The sequence below is a fragment of the Megascapheus bottae genome, chromosome X (genome assembly GCF_031878675.1).
Source record: "Megascapheus bottae isolate mThoBot1 chromosome X, mThoBot2.hap1, whole genome shotgun sequence".
Taxonomy (NCBI): domain Eukaryota; kingdom Metazoa; phylum Chordata; class Mammalia; order Rodentia; family Geomyidae; genus Megascapheus; species Megascapheus bottae.
Window position 1 is genome coordinate 83,244,790 of NC_143547.1, and position 23,507 is coordinate 83,268,296.

General features: G+C 37.3%; 1 protein-coding gene across 4 annotated transcripts in view; it reads left to right on the forward strand.

The window, feature by feature from the left end:
* Positions 1-23,507, forward strand: part of Gria3 (glutamate ionotropic receptor AMPA type subunit 3) — a 303,860-nt gene that overhangs the window by 262,772 nt on the left and 17,581 nt on the right. For 2 of the 4 annotated variants that reach the window (XM_090326469.1, XM_090326468.1), the window contains exons 13-14: positions 16,491-16,738; positions 17,299-17,413. In XM_090326469.1, coding sequence (XP_090182595.1) covers positions 16,491-16,738; positions 17,299-17,413 — 363 coding nt within the window. The remainder of the gene's footprint in view (positions 1-16,490; positions 16,739-17,298; positions 17,414-23,507) is intronic. The other 2 variants (XM_090326467.1, XM_090326466.1) reach the window with 1 other exon arrangement.

Sequence of the window (23,507 nt, forward strand, 5' to 3'; positions counted from 1 at the left end):
CTTTCTTGTCACACTTTATGAGTATAGGGTAATAGTGGGCAGTAAGTATTTCAGAGGCCAAAGACCTGAGATTGGTTGATCAGAATCCAAATAGAAGACACACCAGAACATCTTTAAGGAAAGAAAACATGCATAAAATTCTTATTTGCCTGGGGCTGGGAGTTTGGCCTAGTGGTAGAGTGCTTGCCTAGCATGTGTGAATACACAGGTTCGATTCCTCGGTACCACATACATAGAAAAAAGTGGGAAGTGGTGCTGAGGCTCAAGTGGTAGAGCTCTAGCCTTGAGAAAGTCCAAAGACAGTGCTCAGGCCCTGAGCTCAAGCCCAAGACTGGCAAAAATATATATTATTATCATATTCCATTTTTTTTGTCGGTTGTATGGCCTGAAATCTGGGCCTGAGTGCTGTCCCTGAGATCAACATCTCCAGGCTAGTGCCCTACCACTTTGAGCTACAGCACCACTTCTGGAGATAAGAGTCTCACAGACTTTAGTGCCCAGGCTGGCTCTGAACCACAATCCTCAGATCTCACCCTCTTGAGTTGCTAGGATTGCAGGTGTGAGCAACCAGCTCCGGGCTTTCATTTTTTCTTTTTGAAATAACAATATTGTTCAAGATATAGAGAACCGATTTTCCAAGTTACACTATTTCTTTAATGATAATTTGTAGCACAGAGATTAGGACCTAAAGGAAATACATTTCAACCCACTGCTAAGAAATTTCCCATATGACACAAATTTCTTTTTTTTTTAATTTTTTTATTGTAATTAGTAAAAGGGTTACATGATATTTGCCAGATAGAAGGTGCATTAATTCACATACATTGATACCCTTTCACATGTCTTGGTACCCGTTTCCCTCCCCCCCCACACTTCCCACCCGTCTTGGTTTTCCCCCCTTCCCTATCAAATTTCAAATACCATATGACACAAATTTCATAGACAGTTAAAATTATATGAAATTTGGAAATACCATTCAGACTCTCAATTTCCATTTAACATTCCACATGGCTTCTTTCTACAGTTTGACTACTGATCTTTACCAAACAGAGATAATGGTTTTTATTTACCAGAAACTCAAGTCAAATGAAACAATGATGTGGTTTCCTTTGCTTTAAAGCATTTTCCAACTTCCGTTCATGTCTGGTCAATAGTGGTTTTAAATACACAGACCTGAATATGAAATAATCTAATTTTCCAGTTGGTTGTTTGAGGGGGTGTATTTTGTCACTCATGGACTTGAGTGCTATTCTTTGGTTCCTTTGCTCAAGCCTAGCATTCTACCATTTGAGCTACTATGCCACTTCTGGTTTTCTCCAGTTTTCTGGTAGTTAATTGGAGCTAAGAGTCTCACAGACTTTCTGCCTGACCTGGCTTTGAACCACCATCTTCAAATCTCAACCTCCTACGTAGTTAGGATTACTAGACGTGAGCCACCCTTTCCTGGTCCAGTATATTTGTTGATTTTTTTTTATTTTTTGTTTGTTTGTTTAAATTCCTTCAGCTCATGGATCTTATTTCAGTATTGCTTCTCCTGGTGCTTTACTTACAAATCCACAGTTTGGCACCATTTGTTTTATTTTGGAGTTATATCATTCAACTTACCTATTTCCTCTTTAGGAAATGATGATCCTGGCCTCCATTTGTTAACTCAGATAAAGCTATCTTACCATTGTAACTTTAATGTAACTGTAACATAGCTTGAAAATGCTAGGTAAACACATTTTTAAGTACCTGATGGCTATTCGAAATTTTTAGAAGAAAGTATCTCTGGAAGTTCTACCACTTTCAATTTTGATTATACTCAGTGCTTCAACCTGTCTACCAGAGGTGACGTAGGAAAAAAATTCTTTAAAAAAATACTCAGGTGAGAGAAGCAAGGATTATAGGTATGAGCCATCAGCACCTGATAACTCAACTTCTTTATATAATGGTTAATTCCTTCAAATAAAATAGTTATAGTACTTACGTATTCTTTCTCTGTACATCACAAATATCTCTAATATATAATAATTTACCATTCCTACTAGGATGTAAATTCTATGTAAATAGTTGCACTGTATTGTTAATTAAATAATGCAAAGAAAAAAATACTCAGGTGAAATTGTAAATGTTGTCATATGGTTTCTCACCCATTTTGGAATTCTTCCCTTAGGAAAGACAGATCATCTAAACAACTTAATGTAGTGATTTACTGGACCAGAGAAAGAAATTCAGGCTGACTAGAAATTTAAGTAGCATACTTCTTCTTTTCACAAAATGTATTTTGTGTAATAAGCTGTTCTTTTGAAGGAAATTATGGTTCTTGGATAGGAGTAATAGACAGCACACCTAGACACAGGAGGCGATTTATTTTCAATTCTTTACAAATAAGATAAATTTCAAGGGAACAGTTCCTGCATGCATCTAAGGAATATTTGCACATGCAAATAATATAGTTTACCTTTCGCTAGAGAAGCCTTCTGTAAACAGAGGCTAGTTAAGCTATTTCAGAGTTACAGATTAGCTCTGAATAGAATAGCAGTTACGTCCCTTTCTCTCATGCTCTTCAACCTATGCTATAGTTAGACCCCTTCCAACTGATGCATGGGACTTCTTTTTAATGCTTTTATATCACCTCTATCATACATCATCAAGGTCAGCCAGAAACAAAAAATATGAAATAATTTAAGTAGTTCTTGGTACCCTCTTCCTGGCTTTTCCTAGCTCCAGGTTTTCTTTTATTATTCTACACAACATGGTATCCACTTGCTTCCTGAAACTGAATTTAAATTAATTCCAGGTAAAGTAAAACTTAAAATCCATCTCTTCAATAGCACCAGTCACATTCCAAGTGTTCAGTAGACATGTATGGACAGAAAGTCACATATTAAACAGAATAGATATAGAACCATTCAGAAATTTCTGTTGGATACGCTTACCTTCTTAAGCACAAGGGTCACATCATAGACATCTCCATTCTCTGCAGTATCTACCACAACGAAGAAATAGAGAAGAAATTTAGTGTTTTCCATGTTGTCATGAGCTATACTAAATCGATTATGTCACCTTTGACTTCAAGACTGTTGCAATATAGGTCCTGTAACCACCTTCATTTTTTCAGATGAGGATACTAATGTTTATTGCAGTTAAAGTAGGTTTTTATAAAGTCACACGGTGAACTCTTTGTAACTTCAAAATCTAGGCTATTAACTACCCATCAATCGCTACAGAAAAACCTTCCATAACTCCAAATTTCACCATGGATAGGCAGCTGCCTTTGAGAGCAATGCTCATTGTGTGGTTCCCATACAGCACTTGTTCCGGTCAAGGCAGAAGGAAAATGGTATAAGATCAGACCTTGATCCTGAAGATGGATTAATAGACTGGTTTGTGTTTCAATGTATCGCATTGTCTGTTTGACTAATTCACTAAGCAGTTTTATCTGCCATTTTGTATATAGAGACCATTGTCTTGATGCCAATGAACATTGGAAAAATTTAATGATTTTATGAAGTCATCCCCACAGGCTGAACTTAGAAGGTTCTATAACTTGAATTCCCATGCAGCATACTTTGTTCCAAGACACACAAATGCCAACAAATCAATGTTCCTGCAGTTTTCACAGTTGCTATGTTTGCCAGACAAAACCCTAGCCAGACACTTAAAAGAAATCAGCATAGCACTTTTAAAAATAATACTTACCAGAGCACTCCTAACACAGCAAGGGAGAAAAGACTTAAATCCAAGCCCAACTGTTCAAAATTGAGAGCCACAGGAAAATGTAAAATATAAATATATTACTATTGAACATTCGAGTAGACCTACTAGACCTTACTTTTCGAGCAAAACAACTTACCAGCAAGCTTGAATTCTAGTCTATGCTTCAGTAGTACAGATAGCACTTCACCTGACATTACCTACCCACTGTCCCCACACATGACTTCATGTATCCTTGACTTATCAAAGTGGCACTCCTCCTTACCCTCTCTTCCCAATGGATTGTCTTTACTTCTCCTTCCCTCCAGTGTTATCTGGCACAAATTCTCTAACAAACCAAATCACACAAACATGGTTGTGGCTTGAGTTCTCCTCCCACTTATCATTAGGGTATCATCTAATTTATTGATGACTTCCCACATGTCCAGCACTATGCTAAGGCATTATATGGATTATGGAATTTAATATTCCATTTCAGACATGATTATTATGGTCTTAGAGAAGCTGAAGTAGAGTTGCCCAATTCCAAGGAAAGGCATTATCTCTAACATAAGGATTCAGAACTTTGTGATAGGCTAGCAGGTTATTTTATTTGTTCAAAACATCCTACAGAGGTTCCAAAGACAAAGCAATGAAAAAGGTGAAGATTATATAAAGTCATGTAAGAAGGAAGCTACAATTAATTTACTTCCCATAGAAATAAATCATAATTAATACAATCCTATTTTGGTCAATGTCACTAGAAATTGTTTCACTGGGAGGCAGTGTGAAGTAGCAGGACACGCACAAGTTCTGGAAGCAAATGCACATAAATTTAAATATAAGTATTTCTTCTCAAAGCTATAAAAAGAGAGAGATGAAGAAAATACACACTTTGCTGTCAAAAATCTAGTTTTAAATCTCAACTATACATTTATTTCCTCAATTGATAAGTATTGAGTGTAAACTAAGTGACAGCCATTGTTCTAAGTACTTAAAAGAACAAAGTATATTGGCTAATTACAGTAGGCATGACAAAAATGACTAATGTTATAAGTAATGTACATTTTATTTGGCATTAAGTACAATAGGAAAAGTAGCTACCATAATGCCATCTCATGTCAGGCAACTGCAAAAGGCCTTCCTGACATCTAACTGTAGGAAGGGAACAGGCCATCTAAACATGGAAGTAGGATGGAGAAGAAAGCACTCCAGATAGCACAACCCAAGCTAGAGCACCTGATATAAAAATGTGCTAAAGATCAACTATGAACTGGTTATCATATAAGTTTTCTTCAAGTTAGTTCCACTTCATCTTTTGAGACAGTAATCATATGAGAAGACAGCAAATGGAAAGTTAGAGCCTTTCTAGAGATCTCTGAACACATTGCAGTTTTATTTTCTTCTTTGATATTTTCCTCTTAGGCTGAGAATCATTTGTGGACGTGAAAAAAATGGCCTCTGTAGAGTTTCAAATGCTGCAATTCCAAGATTGATTTTTCTCTTTAATAGAAGAGCATTTTACCTTTTTTTCTAGCTTCCCTAGAGTGTACATTAGTAGGATTGGCCTTTGCACAAAAATTAATTGATTCAAAATAAGAAGAGTATTGAAAGCATTTTAGTATCTTAATACTTAGAAAAAAACTAAAAAGTCCAGCTGAAAAGTGAAATTCACTTGGTCAGAAGTGATACAAAGATAAAAATTTTTAAATATTCTTTTTATTGTAATTAATAAAAGGGTTACATTATATTTGCCAGATAGAAGGTGCATTACTTCACAAATATTGATACCCCTTCTCGTGTTTTTGTCCCCATTTCCCTCCATTACCCCCTCCCCTCATCTTGTTTTCCCCTTTCCCTACCCTATTTCAAATAAACAAATAAATATATATAGTTATATAATATACCAGATAATAAGGTAAGATACTGTAACAATATGTGATAACCAAGGGACAGCAAAAGAGATGAGAGATAACATAGTACATTAAGGACAACAATAACTCATTATATGGCTTTTGTTTCTATATCCTGGAGGTCCTTTCATTTATAGGTCATACTATATGGCCTTATGTATCTAGGTTTTGTTCTATTGTAAATCTCTGCTCGGAGAGTCCAAGGTTTCTACTGATTATGACAAATGAAGGAAACCATTGAGCCTATGTTCCTTTGAGTCTGGCTTACTTCACTTAGTATGATTTTTTCCAAGCCTTTCCATTTCCTTACAAATGGGATGATGTCATTCTTTCTGACAGCAGCATAGAATTCCATTGTGTGTAAATATCACACCTTTGTGATCCACTCATCAACAGAGGAGCATCTGGGTTGGCTCCATATCTTTGCTATGGTAAATAGTGCTGCAATGATCATCGTTGTGCTAGTGGATTTAGTATGTCCTTGTTTCTGGAACAAACATAAAATTTTATTGAAAACTTCAAATCCAGCCTGAACAGATAAATCCATATTATGTAAGAACAGACATATGTATGGAAATAGCCAAATGAAACCCAGTCAGATTTTTTTTAAGGAGGAAGAGAAGGGTTTTAGAAAGAGTGATATAGAATTGGTAGATTTGATTAAAGTACATTATATGCATGTATGTAACTATCACAAGGAAACCCCTTTGCACAATTAATTTAGGCTATTTTTTAGTTTGAAAAAAATCTAAAAGGATTCTAGTAAATTGAGAAAAAAGTGGGCCTGAAGTGTTCAATATACATAGCAGGCACTGATGCAACCAGTTTCTTGGGAGTCAGGACTTGGTGATTCTGTTCTAGTTATGACTGAAGGGGTGTGGTAGGCACACTACCTCTGTCTTCCAGTCTCTGTTCTGCAAATAGATTTTGCAATCTGAGGAATAAATGTAGCAATACAGCACACAAACACCCACACAGATTTTTGCTGCAAGTTCATGTGTGTCCCATTAGGCCAGTGTTCCATTAGATGGGTTTTATCTTTGTTAAAATTCGAGTTCTCCAAGAGGATCACATTTGAGGCTGTGTCTATTGTGTAAGTCTCAGTGTGAATGTGTCCAGTCTTTTGGGGAGAGAGCATGGCATGGGAAAGGACATTTATAATGGGGAAAGTAAATGGAGAAGAGGGGAAAAAAGACATGGCATTGTCCAAGAATGGGAGTGAACAGAGAAATGTGTCTGCAACCATAAAAAGCGACTCACAAACTTGCTTAATGACACTCCTACTCATCCATATTTACCATTTTAACTCAAAAAATAGGAAGAAAAAATATTTGTAAATCTCTGATTATAAAAATGGAGTTTCAGCAGGGGGCTGGTGGCTCATGCATATAATCCTAGCTCCTCAGGAGGCTGAGACCTGAGGATCCTGGTTCAAAATCCACTTACCACTTGGTGACAGATAGGTCTTGGTATTGTTGTTGTCCTGTAATTATTGGATGGGTAGCAGCATCTCTGCCTTCGATCAGCTAGATTCTTAAAACACTCTTCTTTCAGACTGCGACAACCAAGAAATTTCTCCAGCTGGAAGGTAAAACTTATTGAGAGCCACAGAGGTAGAAGCTACTTGTTCTCTTCTCTATTTTCTCCACATTAGGGTAATGGGATCTTAAAATTACTTTCTTCTGACTGGGTGTCAGTGGGCCATACCTGTATCCTATCTACTAAGAAGAATGAGATCTGAGGTTTGCAGTTTGAAGCTAGCCTAGGCCAAAAAGTCTATGAGACTCCTATCTCCAGATAAACCATGTTTCAGAGAAAAAGCTGGAAGTGGGGCTTTGACTCATGTGATAGAGGGTAAATCTTGAGTAAAAAAAGCTCAGGGATTGGGGCTGGGAAAGCCTAATGGTAGAGTGCTTGCCTAGCATGCATTAAGTCCTGGGTTCAATTCCTCAGTCCACATACACAGGAAAAAGCTGGAAGAGGTGCTGTGCCTAGCCTTGAGCAAAAAGTATCCAAGGGTCATTGCCGCCCAGGCCCTCAGTTCAAGCGCCAGGACTGGTTAAAAAAATAAAATAAACAGCAACAACAAAAAGCTCAGGGGCAGTGCTCAGGCCCTGAGTTCAACCCCCAGGACCATCACACACACAGACACACACACAGACACACACACAGACACACACACACACACACACACACACACACACACACACACACACACACACACCTTACTCCTGGTGTTTATTGAGTCTAGCTTCCAAAGTCAGGCAGCTACTGGTACTCTGTTTTCAGCTTATTGAAATATCTTTTCCTCTGCTGGCAAGATAAAGAGAAGGTGAGTCCAAAGAGTAATGTGACTTTATGCTAGAATGGACTCTAGTGAGGTCACTGGTTGCTTAGCTGACTTGTTAACTATACCTTTTAAAAAGTGACATCAGAAATATCACTCCTTGAAGGTAGAAGGAAACCTGTCTCTGGAGTTTAGAACACAGTTTGTAAATGTCACACGAGGATATGTGGAATGAGTATTTGACATACAGGCTAAAACTCAGTGTTGAGGCAAAAGGTGACCTCTACTCCACTGAACCATCTGAAAGGCCAGCCCCTAAAATAACTCAGACAGCATCATAGCACACCAATAGAAGAAGCTAAGAATAGAACCCAGTATTTCTTTCCTTCCCTTGTTTTTACTAATACACAGTCACAGGGGAGGTACTGATTGAAACAAAAGAAAACTGACAAGCACTGCTCCACTAGATGTTTAAAAATGTGCAAACCTGAATGGAAAGAAGACAATGAAATTGAACTTTTGGCCATGCATTAGAAATGGAATCATTTTCTGTATATCTTGCTTCAAATCAAAAGGAAAACCATTTTTCTTTGCTTTAGAGGGAAAATTGTAAAATCAATGATTCCTTTCTCCAAATGCACATCATCAGAGGTACTGATTTTTTTTAACTTAGACAGGAAAGTAGAAAATGTGGATCAGCTACATTTGAAAAACTAAAATATGTCCTTCCTTTTATGGCTCAAATTTCTCTGATACTTTCAGGTCCTGAAGTGTGGACTTACAGGTAGGGCAGGGTTACAGTAATGAGAACATCTCAGTGGAAGCACATTGCAACTCATTTAACATCCTAATTTCAAGAAAAGTTTCAGGCAAGAAGGAAAAGATGATTTTTGAAAGTGAGTTGCTCCCTTTTAGGCAAAAGCTGATTGTCAGTGTTTGAGTAAAAGCTATAAGGAGAAAAAAGGAGAAAAACTGGTCTTCAATGTAGCAGATTTGGGTAGTGCCTCTGCACTAGGGCAAGTTAAGTCAACAGCTTATCTTCAAATTCCCACATTGGTGATCCTTCAAAGTGGCATTCTGATTGAGATTATCTGAAAAGTTCTAAGCAACAAGTTCAATTTTTCCCAGGCTTGTCTACTTGTGGTAACCTTGTGGCAGATAGGCTGGAGCCTTTTCTGGCACCTCTTCGTATTAGTTCTACCACTATTGCCCCTCACTCTTGTTTCCCTCACTTATAAAATGAGATTTCACTCTTTCATTCCACAAATATTTATTGTACACTCTTAAGCCCAGACACTACTCTTAGTGATTGGGGATTAAGCAATCCACAAACAGTAACTGCTACCTAGACCTAATTTACAGAAGTCCTTGGAGTTTACATGCAACAATGTGTAAAAGTGTCTTGAAAGCCAAAAAGATGTAAGACAATGTAAGGTTTGAAGATATTTAGTGAGCTCCTGATTCTAGTGATGACAAATCGGAGGGGTGTATGAATAAGGAAGGGAAAGGGAATGGCTGTGACAAAACCACCATGGAGCTAAACCTACTACTGGAATTTTTCGTTGCCATAGTCATAATTTTCAGGATTTTCATAAAGCTGAGACCTATGTCAAAGTCCTTGAGAGTAAGCCTACCCCATCTGCACCTTTAGTCCTTCCCCTGTGGTAGAAAGGGGTAAGATTAAGGAAGGAAGAGGGAGGGAGCTTTTACATCATTATCTTCCTCTCCTCATGCCTTAACCTATAAGGGATATTTGTCTATATCCCAGGATTTGTTCAGCTGTTTGGGAAAATATTTACTCCTGAATGTTCAAGCTGGAACACAAGAAGACACAACAGCCAGGTGCTGGTGGCTCATGCCTGTTATGCTAGCTACTCAAGAAGCTAAGATCTGAGGATCGCTGTTCAAAACCAGCCCGGGCAGGAAAATCTGTGAGACTCTTATTTTTACCCCGGTCCTGGGGCATGAACTCAGGGTCTAGGTACTGACCCTGAGCTTTCTTAAGGCTACTGCTCTACCACTTGAGCCACAGCAACACTTCTGGCCTTTTCTGGGTATGTAGTACCAAGGAATTGAACCCAGGACTCTGTGCATTATGGGCAAGCACTGAACCACTAGGCCACATTCCTGGCCCTCTAAGAGACTTTTATCCCCAATAAACTACTTAGAAAAAGACAGAAGGTGCACTGTGACTCAAGTGGTAGAGCACTAACCTTGAGCACAGTGAGGTTCAAGGCCAGATCCAAGGCCCTGATTTCAAGCCCCAGGACCAGGAAAAAAAATGATACAATAGTTCCATACTCAGTTCAGGCAGACTGAAGCCAAAGCCACTCTTGCAAATTTGTAGCAGCTAGCAATGCAATATAAACCTTTACTAACAACAGAAATAATCACAAGGAACTAAATATCTCAGAAGGAAAAGCATATTGTAGTTTATAATTTTATTCTCTAAAAGGTTCACTCTAGAGAAGAAAACCCTACAAAACATAAATTTAAAAAGGAAAAATTGCCATCCTACCCATTTTTCCTCCACTAACAAAATTCTAAAACTGAGAAGACAAGTGTTATTAATGACAATGGACAGTCCCAAAATATGCCTAGAGATCCAAATACACCAATAGCATTTAAGTACATGATAGTCCTCATAAGATGAAGCAAGGATTACATCAATATGGGACCAAAGTAATTTATAATGCTATTAAAATAAATAATTCTATTTGAAAAACACAGTGTTTTTCACAGCTTTCTCTGTACTGGGCACCATGCTAAGAATTATTAACCCATTTCATTTCTCCCAATAATCCCCTGAAATCATCCCTTTTTCCTTTTGATAACATTGAAACATAGAAGCTAATTATTGCACCTGGAATGTGGAATACAAACCCAAGTGATCTGACTCCACACTCTTAACTTTAATACTAGATGTAGTTTCCTCGTGCTTACATGAGTCTACAAAAGAATATCTTTCAGGGCTGGGAGTTTGGCCTAGTGGTAGAGTGCTTGCCTAGCATGCATGAAGACCCGGGTTCGATTCCTTGGTACCACACACTTAGAAAAAAAAATCCGGAAGCGGTGCTGAGGCTCAAGTGGTAGAGCTCTAGCCTTGAGAAAAATCCAAGGACAGTGCTCAGGCCCTGAGCTTAAGCCCAGGACTGGCAAAAATAAAGAATATCTTTCATCACTAAAGGGTCAATGGATGCCAACTGAGTAGGAACAACCAACATCACTGCAAAGAGATATAAGGGGTGAATGGTGGCCCTAGTGCTTCTACCCTAGCCCATTTTATGCTGAGCTCTGATTGAACCAAATCAAATAATGTCAAATTACCTCTCTATAAAGATAAAGAATCACTTGTTTCCATGCATCAGATTTGTAGGGCCTAACAACTCAAAATTCTTAGCTTCCTGAACAGAAAATTTTAGCTATGGCTCCTTTTTCTTTTCCTAGCTACTTAAAAGGCTAAGATTTGAAAGCTCAAAGTTCCAAGCCAGCTCAGGAAATAAACAAAAACAAATGTAAAGGACTCCTCTACAATAACCATCAAAAAGATGGGCAGGAGTTGTGACTCACATGGTAGAACACCAAGTAAGCATGAGGCCTTGAGTTTAAATCTTTGCAAAAAATTGATTTCTACATCTTTTCATGATTTGTTACCAACACTTGGAACTATGGTTGCCAAATCTACTAAATCTGGTATTCTACCTGCTCTATTATTTTGATTTAATCTGTTCCTTCTCCATCTAAATATTTTTCTTTGGGTTCTTATACTCTCTGAATAACCGTTATTTGTTCCTTCTGTGTCACAAAATGATGTTCTATGGGATGAAACAAATGAATTGTGGCAGATTAGAGAAAAATGAATTTGTTATTACACATCATGTCATAATTTTTTTCAATTTCTCTCAGATGACTGAACTAAGATTCGATCACTTTTATTGCCTTTGATATTTCATCCAAAATATGATAGATGGAAAAATTCTAAGATTTTCTCATTTATGAGCCATTGCTTTTTTCCTCCTTCTGGCCTTCTTCAGAATCTAGTCATGAACTTGGACCCCATCATTTCTGCCACTCACTAACTTGTCACTTACTATGTTCATTAATAAATGTTCTATGTACACCACACACATTTAAAGTGCCCACTTCTAATACCATCATTTATTCTCATATGAATGCATCATTACCTACAGAAATAAACCTTTAACCTGTATCAGTAATCAAATGGCTCAAGTAAATGATGAGTACCAATTACAGGGCTCTTATATCAAAATTCATGAACTCTTTTGCTTTTGACCTGTAAATTTATTTTTAGAAGCAATGAGCTGTTTACACATAAGGTAAGAAACAAGTTCTTCCGAAACTGCCTTTATCCCATCTCATTTTATACTGAACTCTAATTGGACCAAATCAAATAATGTCAAATTACCTCTCTATAAAGATACAAAAATATGAGTCGGGCATGGTTGCTCACACCTGTAATCCTTAACTCAGGAGGCTGAGATCTGAGGATCACAATTCAAAGCCAGCCCAAGTACTAAAGAACCTGAAATTTTTATCTTCAATTAACCTCTAGAAAATGGGAAGTGGGGCTTGCTCAAGGGTAGGGCAGTAGCCTTGAGTGAAAGAGCTCAGGGACAATGCCCAGGCCCAGGGGTAGGGCAGTAGCCTTGAGCTGAAGAGCTTAGGGACAGCGTGCAGGCCAAGTTCAAACCCTATGACCCCCCCCAAAAAAATTAAAGTATACAAAAACATATGCCCAGAGCATTATTTTCTATAATGTTGAAAAATTGGAATTGATGTGATTCCTTTCACAAGGAATTGGGCTTTTTTTAGGAGTCTCCATACTGATCTCCATAGTAGTTTCACTAGCTTATATTCTCACTGAAAGATTTCCCTGTATGAACATACAAGTTCCTCTATTATGTTCTGATGTATAATACATGTATTATCGATAGATAGATCCCCAAGAGCAGTACTGGTAGACCATAGAATAGTCCTGTTTTTACTTTTTGAAGAACTTCCATATTTATTTCTCTGGTAGTTCCACCAACTTACATTACCACCAACAGTATGTAAAGGTTCCTTTATACCCACACCCTCTCCAGCTTTTGTTATTTATATTCTTGATAATGACAATTCTGCCTGGAATGAGATAGAATCTCGGTGTTGTTTTAATTTTCATTTCCTTTATGGCTGTGGATGTTGAGCATTTCTCTATGCATTCATTTGTCAATTACTTTCAGATGACTGAAATAAGTAAGATTCAATCCCTCTTCTTAACAGTTCTCTTAAAAAAAACTGTTTCTCCAATTACTCAAAAACTAAAAATCCATATGGTCCTGCTATGCCACTCTTGGATTTATATATCTGAAAGAATGCAAATTAGCATATAAAAGACAAGTTTACACTCAGGTTTATTGCAGAATTATTCATAATATTCAAGCTATAGAATTCATCTAGGTGTCTAACAACTTACAAGTTAATAAAGAAAATGTGACATATAAAAATGGAGTATTATTCAGTCACAAATAATATTTTCTTTACAAGAAGATTTATAGAACTAAAGATCGTTATGTTGAATGAGAGAAGTCAAGCCCAGAAAGACAAATACCACATTTTCATACATGTGCATTATCTAGAAATAATAATAATCTGATAATAATTGTGCTAAAAGGGCAGGGGAGCTAGTGGAAAAAGGAAGGAGTAAGAAAAGAATGGTGAGGGTAAATACTATCAAAGTTCATTATATGTATATGTATGAAAATAACATAATGGCAGCCACTAAAAATTACAAAAATTAGAGGCAGGAAAGGAACAAAGGGCACATGGTGTCCTTAATATGTGGCTATTAGATCCAAACAGTGCAAGAGCGAGGATTCAATATTTGCATACCCAATGATATGGACATAGTACAGAAAATATAAACACAACTACAAAGACATAAAAACTTATGACTCTATAGATATAATGTTTTATTACATTGACTAATATGTATCTATGATATACAAACCCTTAGCTTAATTTTGATTACGTTCTAAAAATTAAGAGCCTGTGATTGTATATAGAGATTCCCTTCTTGAATACTTGTTTGTTAAACACGTCATTTGAAATATGATGTAAAAATCAATGTTAATAAATTCTTTAATAAATTCTTTAATAAAAAAGTGTCCAATAAATTAGAGGCAGGGCTAAAGGGTTTAAGAAACTTTAAGGTAAGTGTGGAATTTTACCAAAGTATATTATATGAATAAATGGAAATATCACAATGGACCCCTTTATAAAATTAATATATGCTAATAACAAGGTGAATTAGATGAACAAAATATAGTGTATTCTTAAATTGAAGTGTTATACAGCCAGATATTTATTTTGGTAAAACTCTAAAGTGGTACAAGAAAGTAGTGAAGAGCGAATTAGAATATAGATTACCTTTAGTGTCCTCTAGGGAGGATAGATAATCAAAATTCAGACAAATACATATTTCATTTCTATGGTTTGTGCATAATATTTCATTTCTTTGTGTCAAGTATATTATACATAATATTTAACCTCTTTGTGGCAAGTTTTTGCATTATTGATATGCATTTCTGTATACCTCTAGTAACAAGAAGTCAACAGAAGTTTTTAATCTATTGTGGTGATACAGCTGGGAGTGACATGTATATTTCTAGACTCTCCAACTTAAGAGCCATATCAGCAATTGGAATGAGTCTACGCATGAAAGACCAAAGTGTGAGAGTTCTAGAAAAAAAAAACTGTGGAGTGTCACCTAATAAAGAGGTCAAAAGAGAATATAGTAAAAGCCTTGCAACATTTGAAGGGTCATCTTAAAGAACAGCAAGCAGAATCTATTTTACATAGCATAAGCAGTAGTGCTAAAGGATGGAGGTCACAGAGGAACAAAGATCATCTCAGAATAATGAACTACTTTCTTGCAATCATTGCTATCCCATGCTGAGATAGGCTGATTATGAAGACTACACACAATGACATTGTCAGAATAATGTAGGATAAGCACATAGCAGAATATCATAGGGGAAGATTTCTTTATTGAAAGAAAGATTAAAATAAGGAACTGTTTTTACAAACTACATTGTAAACAATTAGTGGAGCAATAAAACCAATTCAGGCGGCCAGGTCTACTGTAAAGTGAATTGGACATACAAGCCAAATTATGAAATTAGCCTAGGTGGCCATCAACAATGAATGGGTAAAGGAAATATGCTATATGGACACAATGAAGTTTTACTCGGTCGTAAGGAAGCATGAAATTATATCTTTTACTGGAAAATGGATTGTTGACAAGATCAACCAGACTGAGAAAGACAGATATTACATATTTTTGTACATTTGTGGAATTTAGGAAGGCGGAAAGGGAACAAAAACACTAAAGTCATAGAAGTAAAAGGGAGGTGAAAGAGGAAGGGAAAATGGGGAAGGAGGGGGACCTAGAAAGAATAGTAAGAGCATAGGTGAATATGACTAAAGCTCATATAAAATGAGTTGCAAATATCTGAGAGCAATCACACATAGCAAAAGTGAGTATGGTTTTGAGAAGCATGTTTTGGAAATATGTTGACAATTGTCTCAATGAGTCTACTGGGTGGAAATGTAACTTTCCTTTTCTTTTTTTTTTTTTACTATGGGTTATATTCAAAAATGTTTGAGCCAGGTATGGGTGGCTCACACCTGTAATCCTAGCTATTCAGGAGGTTGAGATCTGAAAATCACAGTTTAAAGTCAGCCAGGGCATAAAAGTCCCTGTGAGACTCTTATCTACAATAAACTACTCAAAAAACCTGGAAGTGGTGCTGTGGCTCAAGTGGTAGAGTGCTAGCTTTGAACACAAAGAGACTCAGAGACAGTGCCCAGGCCCTAAGTTCAAGCCTTAGAACTGGCAAAAACAAAAAAAAACAAAACACAAAAACTTGTACACACACACACACACACACACACACACGCACACACACACATATATATATATATATATATTATAAAAATATCTTTTTTTAATTTTTTATTGTAATTAGTAAAAGGGTTACATGATATTTGCCAGATAGAAGGTGCATTAATTCACATACATTGATACCCTTTCACATGTCTTGGTACCCATTTCCCTCCCCCCCACACCCCCCACCCGTCTTGGTTTTCCCCCCTTCCCTATCAAATTTCAAATAAATTCAAATAAATTCAATATATCAGATAACAAAGTGAGATACTATACCAATATGTAAAAATATCTTTTAAAAAACTATAATGAAACCTCTTTCAGAATTCTTTTTTTTTTTTTTTGTACATAATGGGACTTGAACTTGGCCTGGGCGCTGTCCCTGAGCTCTTCAGCTAAAGACTACTGCCCTACCTCTGGGCTTGGGCATTGTCCCGAGCTCTTCAGCTCAAGGCTACAACCCTATCCTTGATCCAAGCCCCACTTCCCATTTTCTAGGCAGTCGACGATAAGTGTCAGGTCCTTTCGTGCCTGGGCTGGCTTTGAACCTTGATCCACAGATCTCAGCCTCCCGAGTAGCTAGGATTACAGGTGTGAGCCACCATGCCTGGCACTCTTCCAGAATTCTTATCTGGCAGTTTGAAGTAATCTCTCTTTGTTGCAGAGATCCAAAATTGCTGTGTATGAGAAAATGTGGTCTTACATGAAATCAGCAGAGCCATCTGTGTTTACCAAAACAACAGCAGATGGAGTGGCCCGAGTACGGAAGTCCAAGGGAAAGTTCGCCTTCCTGCTGGAGTCAACCATGAATGAGTACATTGAGCAGAGAAAACCGTGTGATACCATGAAAGTTGGTGGAAATCTGGATTCCAAAGGCTATGGTGTGGCAACCCCTAAAGGCTCAGCATTAAGGTGGGTGGAATAATATAACAATATCCGTGTTGTTATAGTATTCCACCTACCCTGATGCATTTTGTTGTCATTTTCTTTCTTGTGGATTTTGAGGTAACTTTTTAAAGTTTAAAATCTACAATATTCCATGGAGTTAAATAAGACGGTAAATTATGGTTTCATCTATTTAATGCATCCATTTTTTTAATGTTCTCTCTCTATGTTGTCCTCTCTGACTGTTTGTTGCTGTTTTAATTTTACAGTTCAACGGCTTTTTCAATTTAAATGGTAAAAGCCAAGTTATGGTGCCATATGTGACGAATGTTAATTGCATGGATGTGGTGTTCTTGTTACTTTTTTTCTCAAAGACAATTTCCCCATCCCGCACACTTCAGTTTTGAGCAAATGTTATCCTCCATGCCACCTTCCAATATTTAACCCTGTATTTGCTGTACAGACATTTTTATAGCTCCACGTTCTGTGAAATTTAGCCAATTTGTCCTCTTGTGCTCCTTTTTATACGTTAACGATTTCCTAAGCATTTGTGCATTTTCTTACAAGTTATGTTTTATCGTTTCAAGAAATGCTGTTAACCTGGCAGTATTAAAACTGAATGAGCAAGGCCTCTTGGACAAATTGAAAAACAAATGGTGGTACGACAAAGGAGAGTGCGGCAGCGGGGGCGGTGACTCCAAGGTCAGCCTCAATGTCACCACAACCGGGTACCCTTAGTGACGAGTAATCGGCAAGACTGTTATCTTATTATTGAGGAGAGAGCACAAGACTCACACACAAAGTGGAATAACTAGGTTATTTCCCTGCCTGGCAGCTCTGGGAACCAGAAAGTCTTTAGGGCTCTGCCCACACTTTTGATCTAACTTGGGTCCCTTCTTAAACTCCCAGACAGAGACTCCCTGACCACACACTCCTTCCTTTCCCTCACACAACAGACTGGTTGCCTGCTTGAAGGCCATGGTATGGGTTTTAATGCCTTCAAGAAGCTAAGGCTTTCCTGAGAGACTCCCCACCTGCCTCATTTGAGTAGTGTGAGAAATCAGTTCCATCTAGTGAAAAGCCCAGGGTCTAGTCGAGGTTTTTTTTGTTTTTTGTTTTTATTTTTTTCTCTTAGAGTATGATGGTTGCTCAAAGAATTTGGCTGACTGCATAGGGGTGACTTCTTTGATTATGTGTATGAGTGATGACATGGCATTCTCTATATGTGATGGCCTATTTAAGCAGGCCCTACTTAACTTGAAAAACAAACAAGATCAATTTCAAGTTAAATGGGGTCTTTCTTTGATAGGTCACCACATACAGAAACTTTGCAAAGACTTGTTGTGTATTTAACCAAGTGCGTCACCTAACTGTGATACTATGTGTGTGTGAATTCCTGATTTGGCTTCTCCTTAGCCATGTTCTTGGTTCAGGTAGGTCTGATTGTTATCCAGGCTGGCATCATGAGAAAACCCATCTTACTTGGCATTGCTTTGGTTCCTAACACTCTTCCGGGCTAGAATGAATGAATAAGCATCAACCAAGCAACAAGAACTAAAGACTCACTCCCAAGCCAAGATACCAAGTCATGGAAAGACACAGTGGGTAAGTACAGGAGAGGACCTGAAAACAGAATCCTCCGTGATCCAAGGGGCATGAGAATGATATTGAAGCATGTGAGATCAGCTCTTGTACAACCAAGACACCACGGGCATCTTAAGGTGAAGAAAAGTATATCCCAACCACACAGCAACAGACAGGCAAGCCAAAACTTTTCTCCTTCAGACACAATGGTTGTACCTCTGCTTCTTCTCTCTTCCCCTCTCCATCCCTCAGGATCCTGGCAAAATGAGTTAGTTTGCCAGCCTTCAGTATAATATGTTTGGAAACATTCATCCAGAGCACTTCCAAAGAACTAAATTTAAATACAACTGACTTCAGCTTATAATCTTACCAGGCATTGACAAGGCCTTCTATTGTAAAACCTTGATTAACGAGAACTCATCCAACTAGTATCCCAACTAACTGAATTGCCCCCTTTCTGAACTTCACATTAATGAGAGAGCATCATTAGTACCCAAAAAGAAGACCTCAAGGAATTGATTTTTTAATCATTTTCCAAGACATAACCTGTGGTTAAGTCACATTCAGCTGGCTCTGCTATAACTTCTCTCCATCTGGATTGACCCTCACACATTAGAGGCTGCTTCCCTGGGGAAAGGAAATGCATACAAGTATTTTAAGAAAGCATGTTGCTAGCCAAGAATGAAACAGTGAGAACTCTTATTGAAAATTCCATTCATCCCTTATGGATTCCAATTAATCAAGGTTTTACTATGTGTCCAGAGCAGTCATTTCCTTTCCTACCAATGTGAACTGATGATTACATTGACAATTTAGCCAAGGTTTTGGTTTATTTGAATTTTTTTACAATGCCTAACATGATATCCCAAGTATTTAGCATCTTCTTCCTGATCATTTTCTCATGATATTAAGCAGGCCACCAAGAACCTAAATGTGTCACTGAAGTAAATGGCAGAATGAAAACTGAGTTGGATTGGATACATTGCTCTCAGGAACTCATCATGCATACTCAGCATGGTTTAAATGGCTCCATGGACTGTATCAAGATGACTTTAAATAATCTACATGATGCAATTGCCCAGAACTGTTCCAATAACTAAACATTTGATATTAGAGAAACAAAAAATGTATTGGGCTGAATTTTTACTTTTCACCTAGATGTTTTTGGTATCATGAAGACCCCAAAACTTTAACCCAGCTATTTGCTAATTATAGCCATCAATCAAGCTCTTTTTTTCCTCAGCTAGTACTGCCTCAAAGTTGTCTTAAAACAAGTAATTTTGTTGCCAGCTTTCAATTTCCAGATTATCTGAGTTTTCATATGCAAATAGAAATTATTTTAATAGATCTTAAATGTTATAAACTTCTTTGACTATAATGGTATCTTCTAGGCATCTTTTCAAATCACTTTGCTTCATTCCTTCAGCCAACATTTTGCAATGTGTCAGCCTCTTTCTTAACTGTGGATAATATTCTAATCATGTCTGTATGCATTCAATGCATAGTGTACCCATGGATTACCAACAAGCTTGCCTTTATCTTCTTCCTTCTTGCTATCTGCAGTTCTCTGAGAGCGAGCAAGAAAAGGGGCAAGAAATGAACTTGACTTGTAATCCATAATGGGGGAAGAAATGGCAATGAAGCCTCCTTAAATTGAAACTCTATAATGAATAGTTTCTGATAAACTAGACAGGAACTAGTTTATAAATTAACCTTACATTATTAGGGACAGGAACAAGAGAGGTTTATTAAGCAAATGAATTCTTTCTTAAGAGAACAAACCTTGTTTCAATTAATGGAAACACTTATTATATGTAATCGTATTCTTTATACATCTGCTAAAATATTTCTCTCAAAAAGCTCTGCTAAGGCAATATTATATAGCTACTTTGAATATAAAACATAGTTAAAATCATAAAAGGGTTGTTCTTTATACTTATTTTGTAATTCAACACTTGCTTTCCTCATTCGGACCATATATTCCTTCGGTTAGTCCAAATCAATGAAAATGGCTTGAGAATTATACTCCTTTATTTTATCCTTTCCCCAGTGAACATGACAATTGACTAATGAACATAGTGTTATTTTACAGAGACAGTGAGACGCAGACATGATGGTGACTTTGAGAAGGTCATACAGCTAATGCTGTCACAAATCTCTACTGCCTTTCAGGGTCACCTTTTGTGATAAAATTGCAGGATGACAATTCATTCCATCTACCCACTCAGTGAGCAATATGAATCTGATTGCATGTGATATGTTTCCATAAGAATCATGCTCATTCTCAACTACTTTGGTTACTAGGCAAATGGCATATTTAAGTCATTCCAGCTCTCAGTGCTGATTACTAAAAATGACAATAACCACAAAGTAAGGCATTTGTAAGTGCTTTTGCTTTTTTTCTCAGAAATGCTTTCATGCCTATTATCTTTGAAACCATAAGAGGAAGACATACCTGTATTATTTATTTCTCTGTCTCCCTCCTGCAACATTTAAATAATGATAAATTAGCAATTGTGTTAAACTGTTGACTTTTCCTCTCTGGCATGAGACATGATAAATTCTGTGACTATTCTAGAAATTCAGCATACTGTGCAAAAGTAAATTTTTTTAAAAAGCGACAATTCTGAAGGCTGTTGTAAATGTACACATGCTTAAAGTAAAGAAGTAAGGACTGGTCAGTCACTAAGGCAGCCTCTGACCTACATGCTAAACCTCAAACACTGTTTATCTTTACTAATTTTCCACACTTAGGCTAGTGAAGCCTAAACAAAATAGATCTGATTTGTCCTTAATGGACTATGAGTGTATAACAAATTAAACCTGTGATTTGGAGATTTTAACTTGTAAATCACACTTTTGTGTTAGTGTTTATTACAATAGGTATACAAGTGCTATGATGAAGTCAGTAAATCATAGTCAAGCACCAGGAGCTCACACCTATAATCCCAGTTACTTAAGAAGCTGACATCTGAGGATCCCACTTTGAAGCCAGCCAGTGCCAGAAAGTCCATGAGACTCTTATCTCCAATTAACCACCAAAAAGCTAGAAGTAGAGCTGTGGCTCAACTGGTAGAGTGACAGCTTTAGGCAAAAAGGGTAAGAGAAAGCACCAGGCCTTGTGATCAAATCCCAGGACTGGCACCAAACAAAGTCAGTAAACATACACAAATTATCAGGAGCTGTGTGACATAGCTAGTGCAACTTTGCTAGAAACCACAGCAGAATGGAGACTCAGCTGGTGAGCCTCTTTCCACAGCTATCACTCCCGAAAAGTTTACATTTTTCTGATCTTCCACCCATCCAGTTCATCCCCTTCTTAGGTAAAAGGTTCAAGCAAGCTTGGGTTTCCCATCTTGCTTTACCTTACTAGAAGGAATGTGTCAGTGAATCAAGCACTTGTGATTAGGTGACAAGTTATTACAAACATTAATGTATCTCACCCTATATTTGTACCGGGTTTAAATAAGGACTTAAATCCACTTCCAATGTCAGTACTTTCTGAGGTGAAAAGCAACACATATTTTGTGCTTTTGGGAAAAATTTAAGAGAATATTCAAGTAGGACTATCCTGAGCTTATTAACCACAGAGAAAATTTTGCAATGAGAGAATTGCCTCAACTTGTAAGGTTATGGGAAATTAAAAACAAGGAAGCACCATTCAGAAAAACCTCTCCTATTTAAATAAATGATAGGAGAATCATTATGATTTTAAAGAATATTGAAAAAAATGCAGTTGAAATGCACAGGAGCTAGAGGAAATTGATCCATGGGGTAACATTTGGAAAAACCGAGGAAATTATTTTAATAGATTCAAAAAATGTCTGCAATTAAAATTACATTTCCTTTCATATGGGTACTTTTATGGCACCTTAAAAGTTTGTTCTCTTAAGAAATTGGAACATGTTCCTCATTCCTATCCCTAACAATACATTTTAATTCCCATGTATTTGTTAGCAAGCCTTTTATTCAAAGATAGCACAATACAATTCTTTTAGACGGTCCATTTCCAAATCTCCTTAGCTCCATAGTGGTGTTATAAGAGGAATGAGGTTACAATTGTATTGCCTGTGTGTATAAATGAGATCTTCAGTTTTTTGTATATTTCTTCTTCTCCTCCTTCTGCTTCTGCTTCTTCTTATTTCTTCTTCTTTTGTCTACAATTCTCTTCTACTATGCCACCATCTCTTAATCACTTCTCTTCTACACCCAGAATTTTTTTGACATTCTTGGGTCTTAGGTAATGGATATGAATCTGCATCTACCTTTCCCTGCAACAAAATGGACCTTGTACTGTCAGGAGCCATTCCTCAAGGTAGACATTTTGGATACACAGAGTTAAAATGGATTTCAATGACTATTTGACACTGTTACATGTGTAGGCAAGAACCATTACAGATTGATGGTACTTCCTGGGCCTACCCGAAGTTCCTGTGAATCCCCAACACTCTGATTTGAGATCAAGGAGTAGGGTGAGTATATTACACTCTTCGTTGGTTTGCATGTTTCTGTGCTGATACTGCCTCCTGGAAGTATGAAGAAGCTGACAGTTTTCTTCCCTGGTAGTGACTAAATGTGCTCCTTGAACTTACTCAGGTCTTTCTCCCAAGAACACATCCTCATTTTCTCTCAAATGGCTGCTTCAAGGAAAGGATCCATTTCCCTAAGAACGGAACCAGTACAGTGGCTGCCAAAACCAATGATTTTGCCAAATGCAAAACCGGAAAAAATGTAATCCAGAAAGAAAATATTCCTAATTATTCCATTCTTTGATTTTTCTAATTGACTGTATAGCCTTAACATTTCTATGATTAGGACGTGATTGTTTGCCTTTGGTATTATCCTGATAATATGAATGTGTTTCTTATTGACAAATACTGAACAAATGTCCAACATCAGAGGAACAGAAAGAGCAGAAGTAGTGAAAAGCCTGAAGGTAAGAATGCTGTTAAACAGTGGTCAAGAGGAAAGACATCGTTGCATTGACAAAGATTGAAATGGTGCATATCGATGCTTTTTCTGCCCCTTGAAGACCAAATCACTGGGTTTCATTTCACTTGGAGAAGGTTATAGGACCATACTGTCTGAAAGGTAGGACAGCCATGGAAAAGAAACAAGAAAGATTTAATGTGACTAAAATATTTGGTTAGGGTGGGAGTTTGGGTTGGCAGAGCTGGGAGGGGGAAATTTTCTCTTATGGAGAGTAATTGAA